The following is a 17,464-nucleotide window of genomic DNA, read 5'->3' on the forward strand; positions in this document are numbered from 1 at the left end:
GTACCTTGGGTATGTTGCCACTTTAATGTACATTTACATCTGCATTTATGAACAAAGGATGGAGTAACAGTGAGTCAGAAATGAAAGAACAGTTTTCACCAGACATGCTTTCTTGCATCTGTTGCAGGAATGTGGCATGTGTATGAAACGTCACACTGATACATTAATATTATTGACATTAAACAGAAGAATACTGGTACTGTGCTTTGAAAGATAACTGTTCTTTCTTTATGTAGTTAAAAGTTTGGATAAGATTCAACCACTTTAAAGAAAAATATGTTAATCTGTACATATTGCTTAGACTGTAGTGACAAATGCATTGTGGGAACCTATAAAGGGATAAAAGAGGGTTAGAATACCTGGGGGTTGTATGCAGTACACCAAAGAAGCTACACTACTCTCTTTGCTGTGAGGCAGCTCTGTTCTGAGTAGCTCGCATGCCTCCAAAGAACTTACAAGTGTGAGAAACAATTGGCGAGGTAAAAACTCCAGATGTCTCGTGGCAGAATCAAGCTGTGCTTAATGAATTATTTCTGGTACCCATACTAAAGCAATATGCAGCATAGTCAGTTTGGTTTTGGCTCTTGACTGGACAGTAAGCTCTGGGAAGAGACCAGCCTTCTGGACAGCTCAATAGTACCTAACTAGTGAGGGAGAACTGTATGTTACAGTTAGGATGGAATTAGAAAGAGAGAGTCCTGAAGTGCTAAAAATGTGTAACTGTCACAGCTGGAGCTTTTCACATCCTCTGTTTGCAAATTGACTTCTTTCGTCTTTGTGATTGGTCACTGAGTTAAGCGCAGGTTTCATTTGCACATATGATGCTGTGTCATGAGTGTCTGCCTTCAGAACACTAACAGAATTCAGTTTCTAATGTAATATATTTGGCTTGGTCCTTTGCATGCTCAGACCCTCATTGCAACCAAGTTACATCTATAGTGGTGGTTCTCAATCTTGGGCTCCCAGACATCCTTGGACTGCAATTTCCAGAAGCCCTTTGCTGGCCCAGCTAGTGGTGAAGCCTCCTGGGAGCTGCAGTCCAAGAATATCTTAGGGATCTAGGGTTGGGAACCAGGGTTCTATAACATCCTGAAAAATGCAAAACAACTTTTATGGCTACTGTTTGCGAAGGTTAGCAGTAAATTTATCCTCAGGACTTTTTCAGTTTCGCTCCTGATGTAAAGTATACCAGGTGATGCAGAAGCTTTGCTGGTGCAGTAATAGAAGGTGTTTTATCTGGAAAGTTCCCAACTTGAGAGGGATGGGAGAAAAAACAGAGATTGTAGTTCTGCGGCAGAACATACAGTCATATGAAAAAGAAAGTACACCCTCTTTGAATTCTATGGACTGTAGGTCCACAGAAGGTCCCAAGATTTTTTTAAAAATTTGTGAAGTGATGGCTGTGGCCTAGTTCATATCTCTTTAAATGCCTCCTGCAGAGCTGTCTGTTGTGATGACCATATTGGCTGGTATAACCACCAGAGCTTTTGTGTGGTGCTGAGATGTATTCCAACCAACTGTTTTTTTTGTCTGTGACTTCTTCATGCTTAGGAAAACTTGAGACTTTTTGCAGCAGATCCAGCTTCTGATGCTTGGAGAGCCTATCTGGAGCATGTGGATGAGATTGTCCTGGATGGATTCTTTAATGCCATTGAATGTTCACTGAAGTACCTGCTGGAAAATACAGGTGAAGGAACTTGCTCTTCTTCAATCAAGTTACTTTTTCATTTATTTTGATGGGTTTCCTGTTGCTGTCATTATGTGTTGTGGGGACAGTAAAATGGCCAGGGTTGATAGGCCATTAAACAATGTATATACAATGGATGTATATTGGGTCACTCAACAAAGTTAAGGATCACTCTTGCCCATGGAAACACTTTACTGTTCCCTACAACTCAATGTACTTTTGCTACAGGCAAAAACAAGACGTTTAAGTGAAAAAAAGTTTCAAAAAGGTAATCTTTGAAATTATGCTGATGTCTGTATTGACTGGTGTTTTCCATTGGGTTGTCTAATAGCCACTGTCTAAAACCCAGTCACTTCTCTTCTTGTGTTTCAGATTCCAGACTAGGCCTTGCTCCCCTCTTCAAATTGCAGCTTGATCTATTGGTTCCTAAGATGATATTCCATCCTTCTTTGGATACTGGTGCCAGTGATGGTTTCTATGATATAGTTGAAGCGATTATCAATGATATATTCAGAGTCTCTTCCCTGGTGCCCAGACTTGCAGGACACAGCACTGTTCCTCATTATCAGGTCTTGCCTTTTGTCAACCATTCCCCTATGCTGACTCTGAGCACTTTCCTATTTCAGCCCTGCTAATTAGCAAAACATTTCATTTTTCTCCTCTCTTCAGGATGACATGGAGGAAATGGCCGAGCTTGCTGATATGCGCCATACCTTGTTGGAACGGGTTCAGAAGATGATATCAGCCTGTTCTAACTATCAGAGCTCCTTTGACCATTACTCCTATCTCTATGTGGATGACAGGAAGGAATTCATGCATCAGTTCCTTTTGTATGGTCATGTCCTCACAGCAGATGAAATAGAGGCCCATGTTGAGGATGGTGTCCCAGAGACCCCTCCTACACTTCAACAATTCAGAGAACAAATAGACTCTTATGAGAAGATCTACGAGGAAGTGAGTCACCTGGAGCCAGTCAATGTGTTTGACAGCTGGATGAAAATTGATGCCCGCCCTTTCAAAGCATCTCTTCTGAGTATAATTAAGAGGTGGAGCTTGATGTTCAAACAACACCTCATTGATCATGTGACTCACAGGTACCACTGTATCTCTGCTGCATTACTTATATACTCCCAAAGGTTTTACGTGGCTAGACGTCTGGATGTGACTTGAGTCATAGGCAGTTGCAGTTAGTGCCCACCAGGATTAGGAGGAGAAGGATGGCCAACGGAAGGGAGACCAAGGAACATCTAAACAAACTGAAAATATTTATTTATCTTGGTTCGGTTGACTTCCCCGCTACCAATTTGATCCTGCACTAGGGGAAGAAATCTTGTCTCTCTGTTACCCTTCCTATTCAACACAGAGGTAGCTGTCCAAATTGACCAGTCCTCACTGATTCCAGGACACAGTTCAGGTAATTGTACCATGAATCCTGGACAGCTTTTCTTTTTCAATAAAGTCCTACTGCATGGGCTCTTTTCTATGCTTGGTTCAAAATTCCTTGAAGGTGTCACATTCTCTTCTGATCTAGCTTGTTAAGCAGGCTACTAATTAACTGGGCTTTAGCAGAATGCAGTTTTTGTTTGTGTGTCAATTTAATTATGAGGGGCTTCTTGGACACCATGCCTTTTGTCAAAGATGTTTGGAAATTAATAACAGTGATTTGTTCCAGAGACTGCACTTGGAATACTTCATTCCTTTTTCTAAACAGCATCGTACAGTAAAAGGGTTAGACAGGTTTCCATGAGGTTTGTGAAAATGATAGTGGTTCAAGAAATGGACGACCTAACAGAACAGGCCAAAGAAATTGGATACTTTTATCTCTGAGGAAAGGTCGTTTAAAAGCAAAGAGGATACACCATTTGATAGTTTTCACATAGTTAAAAAGTTCTTAAGGGCTAAACTCTACGATAGGGAATCATCCTTGTTCATGCGTGATGCTGAGTTTGGGAATATGTTTCATATAAAAAGGAGCATGTGTGGGAGATGAGCACCCTCCCACCTTCCTTTCCCACCCGCTCTACTTTCCTCCAACTGAACTATGGAAAAGTATGCTGACTACCTAAAACACAGGAGCACTTTATTGATAGCTGAGAGTGGGCTTCACCGTTTTTTCCCTGGCTTTGTCTTTATTGTACTTTGGGCTAGATAGCTCAGTGAGTTAGATGCCTGGGTTGGGAGTTTGATTTCTTGCTGTGCTTATTGTTTATTTATTTAAAATATCTCTACCCCCCCCCTTTCTCGCAAAAGGGAGCCAAGGTGGCTCACATCATTAGAAAATATTCGAAAGCTAAAAACAGCAAGTAGACAATATGCTTTTAAAAGAAAAGCCGCCCTGTGTAGACTGGGGCAAGGACTCTGAAAGCCTTACATAGAAAGGAGTCAGCAGCAAAGGGCAGTATACAAGACAGGCAGGATTTGGCACTCTGCTTGGGGTCATGCCTTCATCAAGTAACATCCTCGTAGTCTGGCAAGACATCCAGATTCCTTCACAAGCTGAAGGATGGAGCCACCTTCTTCCAGGAGTTTATCCTCTTTGGCCTTTTTTGGGGGGGGGGGTTATCCAGAGTCTGAGGATCCAGCAAGTCCTCTCCCTTCTCAGGTTTGGGGAATGTCTGGGTCATTGTCACTGGAAGACTCATCCAGCTGGGCTGGAAAAAAAAAGGAAAGGCAGAATTGGCTTTACTCTCCACCGGAATCTGTGCCCTGGAGAGCCAACAGAGGAAGCACCGAAACATGGAATGTTAAGCTCTCAGCCTCCCTCATGTCCAGCCTGTATGTTGGACACATATATTGGAAAATGCCAACAAATCTCTAGTGACACCATCTCAAAGAAAATTGAGAGTGTCGTCAAGACAGTGAGAAAGGATCTTGTCTGACTGTGCTGAAGAGAGTCACTTCATGGGGAATGATCTCTCTTAAAGCAGTCCTTCCACCCATCCAGGAATTGCTCCTGCCTGGCTGTCTTGCATGTTTTGTTTTCACATCCTTTCAGGCAGGGGGTTATGCCCATAATTCTGAATGTAATAAATAAATATTTCTGACTTTATCCAAAATGAAACTGAAAAAAAAAGGCTATAAGGTATTTCCAACTGTTGCCCTTAAGGCTATGCTGCATTTTCTCTAATCATGTTGACGGTGATTAAATGATTAGTCACTGGCTTTAGTTTTGGTGCAATAATTAGTCCTGGCACTTCAAAGCACGGTTGTGAGTGTTGGCAAGAAAGAAAGCAGTTTCAAACTAGCAATGGAAGTATTTAATGACATTGTTGCGGATCCCATTTAGGTTCTGAATTGCGCATATGAACAGTTCTAAGAAATAAAAGATATAATTAAATACTCTCAAGAAATGTTAGGAAGCAATCCATAAAAGTTAAATGTCCATTTGCATAATTTTGAGCCATAGATAACATTTTGAAAAAGAGTGATCTTTTTCAGTTTTCTGAGAGCAGAAAGGGTATGTTTTGACAGATAAAAAATTTATATTGTTTCTTCAGTACTGAAAAGATAAAGGGTGCTGGCTCACTGCTGTGCTTCAGAAGGATGTTGAGAATATTTGATTAATTCATATTTTATTTCTTCAGAACATAAGAGGCTGCTGGATCAAACCATAGTCCATCTACTATGGTATCCAATTTCCTGCAGGGGCTAACCAGATGTCTCTGGAAAGCCCCGAAGCAGGGCTATAAAGCAATGGCTCTCTCCTGCCAGGGCTTCCCAGCAGCTGACTTTCTGCAGCCAGCGCTTGAAAGTAAATAGTTTTGAGTAACATTGCTTATTACTAGTTACTTTTAGGGTAGTGAGTAGTCTAACCAGTAGTTACCATATTGCACTAAAAGTAATGTAACAAGGAAGCACAAAATTACTTTTTAGTTTGCATGTGAACTGTATTTAATGCAGTGCCCAAGCCCTAACTGAATCAGGGATATTTGTGTATCATAGGAGTCACCAGTGTTTGGAGGGAAGACCTGAGGGGTGCTGGCATTCCCTGGATGGAGTGGCACTTTTCATAGATCTCTCATACTAAACACAAAAGATCAACACAAATATCAAAATTAAAAAGACACAGCATTATTGAAAGAAGGAAAGGTGTAAAGAGGAACTTAGGTGCTTTGTGGGGAAGATGCTAATACGGCGCCCAGTGAGATAGACACATCAGTATTTTCATTCACCCAACGAAGCCTAAGACCTCTCCTGCAGATTCCAACCATGGAGGGACTTGGGAGAGTCTTTGCCTGAGGTTGTAGGATCATATATTCCTTTGCAGCTGCTTTCGGTGGCATTTTGCTTAACAGCACTTCAAAGCAAAGAACTTGCATTTCTGCAGCATGTTAGCTTTGCACCCTTGAATTGTTTTCTTTCTTTTAAAAGTTATTATTACTTATACAGTACTGCTAGACTGAGTGTGCTTGTGGATGTGGATGAATGTCTGCATTCCTTCATGGGTTTTGGGTTTTAAGTGCTTAGTGCTGATGTTGTGATGTCACTGCCAAAGTTCATAATAGCTGTCCACTGTTTCTTTTTTTTTCTTGTGTGATGGTGGTGGGCAAATGATTCTGTCAAAAATAATTTTGATGGTGCTGTGTAACCACCACCTCCAAGTTATAGCCATTTGCGTTTCCCCATTTGCAGAAATGCCCTCCCCTCCTGAGAGCTATCAGTACACCAGTACTGACATGGACACAGATCAAGTAGGAGTGTCTTCAGTAAGTCACAAGGTGAAGTGTGTCCTGATATATAGAATATAATATATGCCCATGTTTGAACATGGGCTGAGCTAAGGGTCAGTATACACAGCTACTAATTAGGTATAACAAGTAATGTTTTCTAGTTTCTTTGATGTTGCTTCTGAAAAAGCCCATTAAGCCATTTTAAAGGATTTTTTTGCATAAAAATTGGAAGTGACAAGGAAAGTGTATTTAATTATGTTTTCTGTATTTTTAGAAATATTTCCAAGGTTCAGTAACAAAATTGGCCACTAGGGAGAGCTTAAGACTATTTCCTATATTTATCTGGCCCATTAGTAATGGCTTTGCAACATAATAATGTGGCATGCAATGAATCAGAGCAATGATAATGGCAACCGGGCTATGAAGTAATGAATAATGCAAAGATTTCTCTTTCACATGTACTGTTCTGAACTCGGTCGATGGCATTCTGCCTCTAAATGTGGCACTTCCTTTTCAGTACTATGGCAAATAATAATATATTTGTTGTATTCGCAAAGGCTTTCACGGCTGGGATCTAATGGTTGCTGTGGGTTTTTCAGGCTCTTTGGCCATGTTCTGAACACATCCAAAGAGCCAGAAAACCCCCACAACAACCAATATATTTGTTCTCTGTAAGTTTGTTCCTTTCCTGTTTAGTAGCAACAAGAGAAAATGTCATACAAAGGCACAATTCTTACTTAGATGATATATTATGTAGACACTTAAGAAGATTATTTAGAGAAGTGAGTTCTGTTTCTAAGGACAGAAACAGACGTTTCAGTTTGGAAATTAGTTTGTTTTGTGGTGAGTCTTCAGGACTTCAGCACAAGATTCTTTTCAACACTTATTTCTCAAATACAAAAGACTTCCTCAGTCAGGTCTTGTCTGAAAACACTTAATGTGCTTTCATCTATAATTGTAAAAGAAGGCATACCAAAGATATTTTGTTTTGGGTCTATCTGGCTGTTTTTGTTTTTCAATTTAGAACTCAGAATCCAGTTCCAAAACTGATTCTCATAATCCTTGTGTCTCTCTGTGTAAATCAGGGAAGTTGGCAAGTCTTTGGGTTCAAGCCCCAAGTCCAAGCTTTTTCCCCAGAAAAAAAGAGGGAGTGGTTGTGTTCTAAGTTGAATCTGAGTCATTGGGGGGGAAAAAAACCCGGAGTGGAGTTGCCAGTGCGACTTGAGTCTGACTTGAGAGTGAGTCCCATGATTCCAGTCCCCGCTTTTGGTATATGAAGAGGTGGTGGACTGGAGAGGATTAGAAATTATGTTCTTACTTTGTTTATTTTGTGTGTTTGCCTATGCGGCTTGATAGAATAGGTTAATAACTATCATTCTGAAAATCTTCTTCCTGAGTTTCTTTTTTTCTTCCTCTCTTTCTAGTTTGGCTGACCTGGAAGAATTCATAAAAATCACGGAAAGAGGTTTGAGCAAGAAAGTGGAAACAGGAGATTATGAAGGCTTGGTGGATGTCATGGGTCACCTGATGGCTGTTAAAGATAGACAGACCAGCACGAATGAGATGTTTGAGCCCTTGAAACAAACGATTGAACTGCTGAAGGTTTATGAGCAAGAATTGCCACCAGAAGTCCATAGCCAGCTGGAGGTGTGTAGAAACATATCACCAGTATGAACAGATTAAAGAAATTATATAGCAGTCATCTACAAATACAGCTATGCCCAGAACACTTCCATATTTTTTATATAGCACAGAAAGGCCATAGCTTTGATAAGTGGCAGATGCAAGAGATTAGTGGAGGCACTACTCTAATTCTGTTTTTCAATGTTTAACTGAGATATACTGTATTTTTCTGTAAATGGATCTAGCAGTTTAAGGGATTACAGTAGGCCCCCTTATCCATGGGATCAGTATCTGCTGATTCAATTATTCATGGTCTGAAAATATTAAAAATAATAAAAGAAGAATTCCCAATATATACATTTCTAATCTTGAAGTTTCCAGAACTGGCCACTAGAGAGAGCCAGAAACTGTGCTATCTATCGGGTTTTCTAAACAGAGAAATATATTCCTATGATGTCATTAGCAGAAAAGGCCACTTGAGGGAGCCAGAGACCATGATATTTATAGCATTAGCTATTATAATAGCATTTGCTCTAATGCACACTTTTCAGCGGCCACTGGGGGGAGTTGGAACTGATCCCGTGCGGATATGGGAGTCCTACTATATTTAACCCTGAATCATAGGTGAAACTAAAGGAGGTGTGGAACTGATTAATGCTTGGGTGGCAAGTCTGTTGGGAGGTCTATGTAAACCTAAAAGAGAATGGGATGGAGCAAGGCTGAGGAAACGGTGGCCTCTTGCTCTAGCCAACCTGGCTGAAGGAGAGGTGGGAATTCATCAATGTCTAAAGATCTACAGGTTCTCTTTTTAGGACAGATGGATGAGACTGGGTATAAATTACGCTTCCATACCTCAAAGGGATCACAGCAGTGAATAGAGAGGCTTTCAGATACAGAGAGTTCCTCAAAAGAATTTGCACAGCTTTCCCATCTTTGTTCCCTCTATTGCTTTTGTTTAGTATGAGAAAAGACAGAAGCAGCAGTGGGAAAACAACAGTAGGAACACAAATGAAAGTACAAAATGTCTTCCAGCCCCATCTCTGCAAAATTCCTTGCATGTCAGAGGGCAATTGCAGAATTACCATTTTTTCCATGTATAAGACTATAATTTTGTCTAAAATTTTTAGACTAAAAATTGAGGGTTGTCTTATACACAGAAGTAAGCTGAGGAGAAAAAAAACAAGTGGAGGGGAAAGCAGGGATCAAAGTGATCCTGCAGGGCTTTGATCCCTGCTTTCCCCTCCACTTGCTAAGCCTTAGCAAAAGGAAAGCAGGGATCAAAGTGCTGCAGGATCGCTTTGATCCCTGCTTTCCCTTCTGCTTGCTAAGTCCCATGGGGCTTAGCAAAAGGAGGAGGGAAGAATCAAAGCAATCCCATGGCTGTATAAAGGGGAAAGGGATTAAAATGATTGTGCAGTCATGGAATTGCTTTGATCCCTTTCCCCCTCCTTTTGCTAAGCCCACGTGAGACTTAAAAAGCAGGGATCAAAACCGTCCTGCAGCACTTTGATACTTTTTACCCTGCATTTGCTAAGCTCCACTTAGATTTCTTAATTTTGGGTTAGAAAAGTGGGGGGCGTCTTACACATGGGGGCATCTTATACACGGAAAAATATGGCAGTGTCCCGTCTAATGCCCAAAATTGGGTAACCGTCTCTCAGATATGCTTTGTTTTGGATTCTTGCATTGACCAGGGGGTTGGACTTGATGACCTTGTAGGTCCCTTCCAGCATAATCATTATATGATTCTATAATCTAGAAGTGTCCCAACTCCTCTAAAATCTGGGGAAATATTCTGCAGTAAACAGTTTTGAGATTTGCTCCAAAAAGCTGGAATCCAAAAGTAGACTTACCTCTAATTAAGTGCTATTGAAATCAGTGGGATTGCTTCTCAGAAACAGCTGGGAATTTGTGGCAAGTCAGCTTTTCAATTTATACTTAATGGCGATTTAATTTTGTTGCATTTCAGGATTGACTGCTCCTGTTTAAGCTTGTTTTTAAAGTTGCTTTTTATGATTGTGTATGTGCTGCTTGGATTTTAGACCAGGCTCAATATTTTATTGTATTTAATTAAATAATGTGCCAATTCTCTATTCTAGAATATAAAATGTTTACATTTAAGCTGTGGTTGGTTGAAAACCTGGCCTTTCCTCTTCTTGTACGCCACACAGAGATAGGTTTGAGACATGTTGGGTCGCGTGGGGACTCTTCGCCATCGTCTCTGCTTTTTTGTTTCTTGTTTTGCTTCCAGGAGCTGCCAGAAAAATGGAACAATGTGAAGAAGTTAGCAATAACTGTGAAGCAGCATGTGGCGCCATTGCAGGCAAACGAAGTGGCAATGCTTCGCAAAAAGTGTGCTGCGTTTGATGTGGAGCAGCACAGATTTAGAGAAAGGTTTCGCAAAGAGGCACCATTCAGGTTGGGGAAGTTGTTTTTCCAGAGAAGAAAGAAAGCTTGCATGTTCACTTTGTAGAAGCATTTCCTTCCCTTTTCGCCTTGGCTGGTGAGGCGAGATAGAGCCAGCATAATAAGAAAGGCCACCCAGTCAGACATGTCTGTTCCCTGTACTGTAGACTCCAGTACCTATTGTAATAACCTTTGGTGCCCTCCTAGGGACAGTTACATTTTTGTGCTACAAATCACAGAATCAGACACACACCCCCTCGCATGGTTACCGATCATGTTAGTTCAGGGAGTCTGGGAGTTGTAATCGCTGCTCCCCCCCAAAATTCTTAAGTTTTAGAAACAATCCTCCTTCTGAGGCATCTTTCGAGATGACTCACTGAAGAGTGAATATTGGCTTATATGTGTGTTTTGACCTCATAGGCATAATTGGCTTTCTCGTTGTTACCCCAAGTCTGATATTCGGCAGGTTCTAGGAACTGCAACATTACCTTATACCAGGTCATATTTCTCGTCCATCTAGTTCATTGTTACCTCAACCAGAGTTGATCTACTAGTGTTCCTTCAAATGTTGCTGAGCTACAACGTCCACTCCCATCCTTCATTCGCTGTACTGGCTAAGACTGATATTAACTTCCTTCACCACACATTGTTTGTTGCTGGTCTCAGCAGGCTGGCAGCAGCAGCAACTCTCACAAACCTCTCATTTCCAGTTCTATATGAGAATTCCAGGGACTGAAGGTGTGTCTTTCTCCACACAATACATGTGTGCACCTGAGCTTTTGTTGTTCCTTGAGTCATGATTTTCAAAGTTGAAAACCATGATTTGGTTTAGATTATACCTGACTAGCCCAGTGGTTTTTCCTACTTTTTTCAGTTTAAGCTTGTGTTTTGCTATAAGAAGCTGATGATCAGAGCCACAATCAGCTCCAGGTCTTGTTTTTGCTGACTGTATAGAGCTTCTCCATCTTTGGCTGCACAGAACATAATCAATCTGATTTCAGTATTGCCCATCTGATGATGCCCATGTATAGAGTCGCCTCTTGGGTTGTTGGAAAAGAGCATCTGTGATGACCAGCTTGTTCTCTATTTGCCCTGCTTTGTTTTGAACTCCAAGGCCAAACTTACTTGTTGTTCCTTTTATCTCTTGACTCTCTACTTTAGCATTCCAGTTCTCTATAATGAGAAGAACATCTTTCTTTGGTGTCAGTTCTAAAAGGTGTTGTAAGTCTTCATAGAATTGGTCAATTTCAGCCTCTTCAGCATTGGTGGTTGGTGAATAAACTTGGATTATTGTGATGTTGAAAGGTCTGCCTTGGATTCATATTGAAATCATTCTATCATTTTTGAGATTGTATCCCATTACAGCTTTTCCCATTCTTTTGTTGACTATTTATTTATTTATGAGGGCTACTCCATTTCTTCTAAGGGATTCTTGCCCACAATAGTAGATATGATAATGATCTGAATTGAATTCGCCCACTCCCATCCATTTTAGTTAACTGACGCCCAAGATGTCAATGTTTATTCTTGCCATCTCCTGTTTGATCACATCCAGCTTACTAGGGTTCATAGATCTTACATTCCAGGTTCCTATGCAGTATTTTTCTTTGCAGCATCAAACTTTCCTTTCACTTCCATGCACGTCCGCAGCTGAATGTCCTTTTGGCTTTGGCCCAAACACTTCATTAGCTCTGGAGCTACTTGTACTTGTCCTCCGCTCTTCCTCGGTAGCATGTTGGACGCCTTCTGACCTGAGGGGCTCATCTTCCAGCATCATATCTTTTAGCCTTTTCTTTCTGTCTATGGAGTTTTCTTGGCAAAGATACTGGAGTGGTTTGCCAGTTCCTGCTCCAGGTGGGTCACGTTGAGTCAGAACTCTCCACTATGTCCTGTCCGTCTTGGGTGTCCCTGCATGGCATAGCCCATAGCTTCTCTGAATTAATCAAGCCCCTTCACCACGACAAGGCAGCAATCCATGAAGGGGAAATTTGCCATATAGTCCCAGTCTTATGTCTGAGGAAGTGGACTTGTCAACAAAAGCACACTTTAAAATATAGCAGTTAGTGTTTAAGGTATCTCAATGCTTACGTCTTCCTTCTTTTTTATTTTTCTTTGGCTTTGGCCAAAAATTGCTAACGTGGTGACATTGTATATCCCTTTCTTCAATCAGGTTTTTTCTTCTTCTTTTCTTTCAAATATTTTTTCTACATTGACCTGCACATCGGTCAGTTTCCTTAAGGTAGTTTAAATGCTGAAAAAAATCTATCTCTACAGTATGTCAGTTTCATTGAAAAAAACAGCAAAGCATCTTGGAGTGCCTCAAAGACTAAGCATCTTATTTGCTATAAGCTTTTGAAGACTATAGCTTACTCATCAGATGAACAGATCAGATCAGTCTGCAGTCCTTGAAACCACCGAAAGTTCTTTGTCCCTGATTATTGCTCAGTCTAAGGATTGAGAAATAATGTTCAAAGTTTATGGTTGAGATATTATTTTGACTTTGTGCACATGAGGAGGAGCAGGGGCCCTTCCAGACAAAGAGTTCACAACTTAAAAGTAATTCCACATTTTTTCCTTAACAGATTTCTCTGGTGAGGAAGAAGAGATTGAGAAAAATGAGAAAATGGGGCGGGGGGGGGGAGGGCTGGAGATGGATTTGTTGTCACCTGGATTTCTCATTAACTTCTCTGAAGGAGGTGATGTACTTGCACAATAAAAGCCTCATCTAGAAACTCCCTAGGAGTGGGATGGGCAGGTAAGTCAGGGCTGGAAATCTTGAGAAGGATTAACTTCAGAGATTATTACAGTATATTCTCCCCTTAAAATTTGTAGTTAGAGGCATCTCATTTTTTACTTCCATTTCATTGCATACCTTATTACTATTTGGGGGCCTAGTATCTTATAAGGAAGAAAATATTCTCATGATGAAAGCAAGTTTAAAACCTGCCTTTTAGGTTTGATGCAATAAATCCCTACGAAATGTTGGATGCATCCCACACTGAGCTTAAGCAAATGGAAGTCACCATGGCCTCGATTTATGAATCAGCCGAATTGTTTGAAATCAGTGTTCCAGACTACAAGCAGATCAAGCAGTGCAGAAAGGAAGTGTGCCTTCTTAAAGAACTCTGGGATATGGTCTCCATCGTGACCTCTAGCATGAATGACTGGGAGACTACAAAATGGAGAGATATTAATATTGAAAACATGGAACAGGAGTGCAAGAAGTTTGCTAAAGACATTCGGAACCTGGATAAAGAAATGAGGGCCTGGGATGCTTTCAGTGGGCTGGACAACAGAGTGAAAAACATCCTGACATCGCTGAGGGCCGTGTCAGAACTGCAGAATCCTGCCATCCGGGAGAGGCACTGGAACCAACTGATGCAAGCCACGGGTGTGCAGTTCATAATGGATGCAGACACCACCTTGGCTGACTTGCTCAAACTCAACTTGCATAACTTCGAAGATGAGGTTCGGAGCATAGTGGACAAAGCTGTTAAAGAAATGAGCATGGAAAAGGTTGTGAAAGAACTGAACACAACCTGGTCCAGCATGGAATTCCAATATGAACCTCACTCCCGCACGAATGTCTCACTCTTGAAATCTGATGAAGAACTCATTGAGGTCCTTGAAGACAACCAAGTCCAGCTGCAGAACATGATGACTTCCAAGTACATTGCTTTCTTCCTGGAGGAAGTGTCTTTCTGGCAGAGGAAGCTGTCTACGGCAGACTCTGTTATTTCCATCTGGTTTGAGGTTCAGCGGACATGGTCTCATTTGGAAAGTATATTCATTGGATCAGAAGATATCCGGGCACAGCTTCCTGAGGTAAAAACCCTGTTTCCTTTTGGCGGGAAACACTGAGGTGATTCCCCTTCTTTCAGAGGGCAGTTACATAAAGTTGGGTGCTATTCTTTGAGTCCTGCTTCTTCAATTCTGTAATTATTCAAGAAGCCTCATGGCACTGACACCCAAAGCAATCCCCAAAAAACCAGAGTTACAGAATTGCTTTTTCTAGAACAACCTTCCATCATGTTTCTCCAATACTGTTGAATTAGAGTGTGTCTTCCATAATCCTGAGCCAACATGGCTTGCTCTTATTGTTTAATTAAGGGAGATCTATACTATAGACTTAAACTGGTTTACGAGGGAATTCTGGCATTCGTAGATCTGTATGGCAGACATCTCAGCATCCCACTAGCCTTTAATTTCCAGGAATTCAATTCTCTGGGAAGAAACCTTGACACTTAAAAGAGACTCTTGAACCAGTATATAGTGTCAATAGTTGTATTGTAGCACTCCTACAAAGGGGAATATGATAACTGTAACCAACCAGCAGGACTTCTGTCTTATCATCTTATAGGATTCTAAACGCTTTGAAGGAATTGATGCTGACTTTAAAGAGCTGACTTGTGCTGCTGAAAAAACACCAAATGTGGTAGAAGCAACCAACAAACCTGGTCTTTACGAACAACTAGAAGATATCCAAAACAGGTACATAAGAAACAGTCAGGGTAAATTTGTTAGGCTGCTTTTATTTACAGGGTTTGGTCTTACATTCTTTCTAGCTCTCTCTCTACCTGAAGTTAAGTCTGGTTTTAAATAATTATACATATGCCGCATCTCTTTAAGGAACATTTAAAAACATTCCCTATTTCATACATTATGGGCTAAATACAATTGTTAGTTCCGATTAGAATAGATTCAACTGAATCGAATTGAACTTGCATAAGTGTTTAACAATTTCCATTCATTCAGAGGATCTACTCTAGATTTAATTCTATTTAACTTTTACGTTCTTGCATACCGAAAGCCTTTTTGTGTACTTTAAAAAATGCAGTTTTTGTGCCACAAATGTATATTGCATATGTGCTCTACATACATATATCATACTGTACATATATGTCCTTGGATCCAACAATTGGCTTTTTAACAAACTCCCAAAATAATTACCTCATAAAAGAAGAATTTGGAAAGGATGTACTTGGGGAAAATACATGTTTTGTTTTCTTCATTTTAAACATATCTTTATTCTGTGCTTCATTTTTTCTAGACTGTCTTTGTGTGAAAAAGCTTTGGCTGAGTATTTAGACACAAAGCGGTTGGCCTTCCCCAGGTTTTACTTTATTTCCTCTGCTGACTTACTGGATATTCTTTCCAATGGCACAAATCCACAGCTGGTAAGAGACCTCCATTTATTTCTGGGCTACCGACCGACATGCCTTCTGGTGGAATGTGTTTGATTCAGCTCTGAGACAGTTGCTGTGGAAAGAAGGCACTCGGCTTGCCATGCTATGACACTGACCATAAATCTTTCCTTTCAGGAAACATTATGTACATCTCTGAAAAAGCACTAGATGGCAGCCTGTGCTCCCGTTTCCATAGAATGTCATTAAGTCTAGTCAGCACATAGTTTTCACAAAATGGAAAAACAAAGGGCTTAGTTGGTATAAGGGTGGCTTACAGATAAGCATTTTTTTTCTTTGTAGGGTCTTAAGATTCAGCAGCATGAAAACCACACAGGGGCTGGCATATTGGCATATAAAGAGGCAAGATGCAGAAGGGGCAAGGGCTTCTTCACCTTTAATAGTTGCGTAGACGAGGATATGACAAAATTATGCCTAGGAAATTCTCTCATTTGCCCAGGCCATTCCTGCTATGCTGATCCTGCCTCCTTATTGCTCTTAACCCAATGTACCAGATCTATGTAGCATAGTCTGAAATAGTGTGACTCTTTTCTAGCTCTCTTCTCCCTTTTTGATATCTCTCTGTTATGGCGCTTTCTTCCATGCCATTGGGGTTAGTGCTGAGGTTCAGAAAAGCTTTTGTGTAGATAGGGTCCACAGGATGACCCTTTTTCAGTCAAACTTGTTCGTCACCTCTTAAACTGAGAAGTCTTTTCAAGTCAGGAGAAATGTTGACCCTCCAAATATTCTGGACTATCGCTCCTATTATTCCTTACCATTAGCCATGCTGGTTAGGGCTGTTTGGAAATGTAAAATCCCAAACATCTGTAAGGTTCACAGGTTCCTCGCTCCTCTTTTTAAGGGAGGAATCCCATTTTTCCTCTTCTTATAATTCTTCTTCTATAACTACTGAATCCAAACGTTCCCTTCTTCAAACGTTTCTACAGTACTTCATCAAGTGCTTCTCTTAGTTTTCATTTTTGCAATAATAGGCAGATTATGCAAATATATTCCTATGCTGGCAGATGTAGTGGAAATCACAAATAGTAGGAGGTCTCATATCCCGATACGTGTTTCATGCTGGTGTTGATAGCTATCAGAAAAAAAAATTCTAACAGTAAGGTCAAATCTGCTTGCCTTAGGGTGAGCAATGTCTTTCACTGTCTTTTGGAATTCAGGTTGGACAAATCTTCAGGTGGGAGGAATCAAAAGTCAACTTTCTCCCAGCAGGACAAATATTGCTTCTGCTATGTTCATATAGGTTAGAGTCCCAAGGATGTTTCTTGTTTGTTCACAAGATGATCTGAACTGAGTTACTTCTGGTAAGAATTGGAATAGGAGAGCCAGTGGTCCTTCCGATACTGTTAAGTTCCCAACTCCCATCAGCCTTGGCCAGCATACTATTGGTAGAGATGATGGGAGTCGGAATCCAACCACATCCGGAGGGCCATAGGATTCAAATCCCTGAGTATAATGTCAAGTTCAATGTGTCATCTGCTATAATCTATTTAAATATAATTTATTTATTTATTTATGTTGAGAAGCTTGTCAATGTGTCTTTGAAAAAAAAATTGTATTGTGATGGGTGGAAGAGCAGAGTTAGATGCAGCTATTTCTATTTTACATTTACCCACTCAAATCACAGAGGCGTACATATTTAAAATAATCTGTGCAGAGATATTTACCTGTTTAGTTTCTTGAATTCAGCCCAGCTTTATGTAATTAATTGGGTTTGCACACAGCAAGTAAACAAACAAATGAACGAATGAATGAATGAGCGAACGAAAAGACACTGACTTCCTCTAGTGCAGGATGTTTGTCAGCTACTTACTGGGCTCCAGATGTCAGTTTTGATCAATGCTTCAAAACACAGTGGAAGACACGGCAACTCAAAA

At 40.6% G+C, this 17,464-nt stretch overlaps 1 protein-coding gene across 1 annotated transcript in view; it reads left to right on the forward strand.

Annotated features, from left to right (window-relative positions):
• DNAH9 (dynein axonemal heavy chain 9) overlaps nt 1–17,464 on the forward strand; it is a 259,117-nt gene that overhangs the window by 37,610 nt on the left and 204,043 nt on the right. The window contains exons 15-22 of the mRNA XM_072990379.2: nt 1,552–1,687; nt 2,060–2,256; nt 2,357–2,781; nt 7,782–8,004; nt 10,232–10,398; nt 13,341–14,211; nt 14,747–14,877; nt 15,437–15,563. Coding sequence (XP_072846480.2) covers nt 1,552–1,687; nt 2,060–2,256; nt 2,357–2,781; nt 7,782–8,004; nt 10,232–10,398; nt 13,341–14,211; nt 14,747–14,877; nt 15,437–15,563 — 2,277 coding nt within the window. The remainder of the gene's footprint in view (nt 1–1,551; nt 1,688–2,059; nt 2,257–2,356; nt 2,782–7,781; nt 8,005–10,231; nt 10,399–13,340; nt 14,212–14,746; nt 14,878–15,436; nt 15,564–17,464) is intronic.

This window comes from Pogona vitticeps, chromosome 2, assembly GCF_051106095.1.
Source record: "Pogona vitticeps strain Pit_001003342236 chromosome 2, PviZW2.1, whole genome shotgun sequence".
Lineage (NCBI taxonomy): Eukaryota > Metazoa > Chordata > Lepidosauria > Squamata > Agamidae > Pogona > Pogona vitticeps.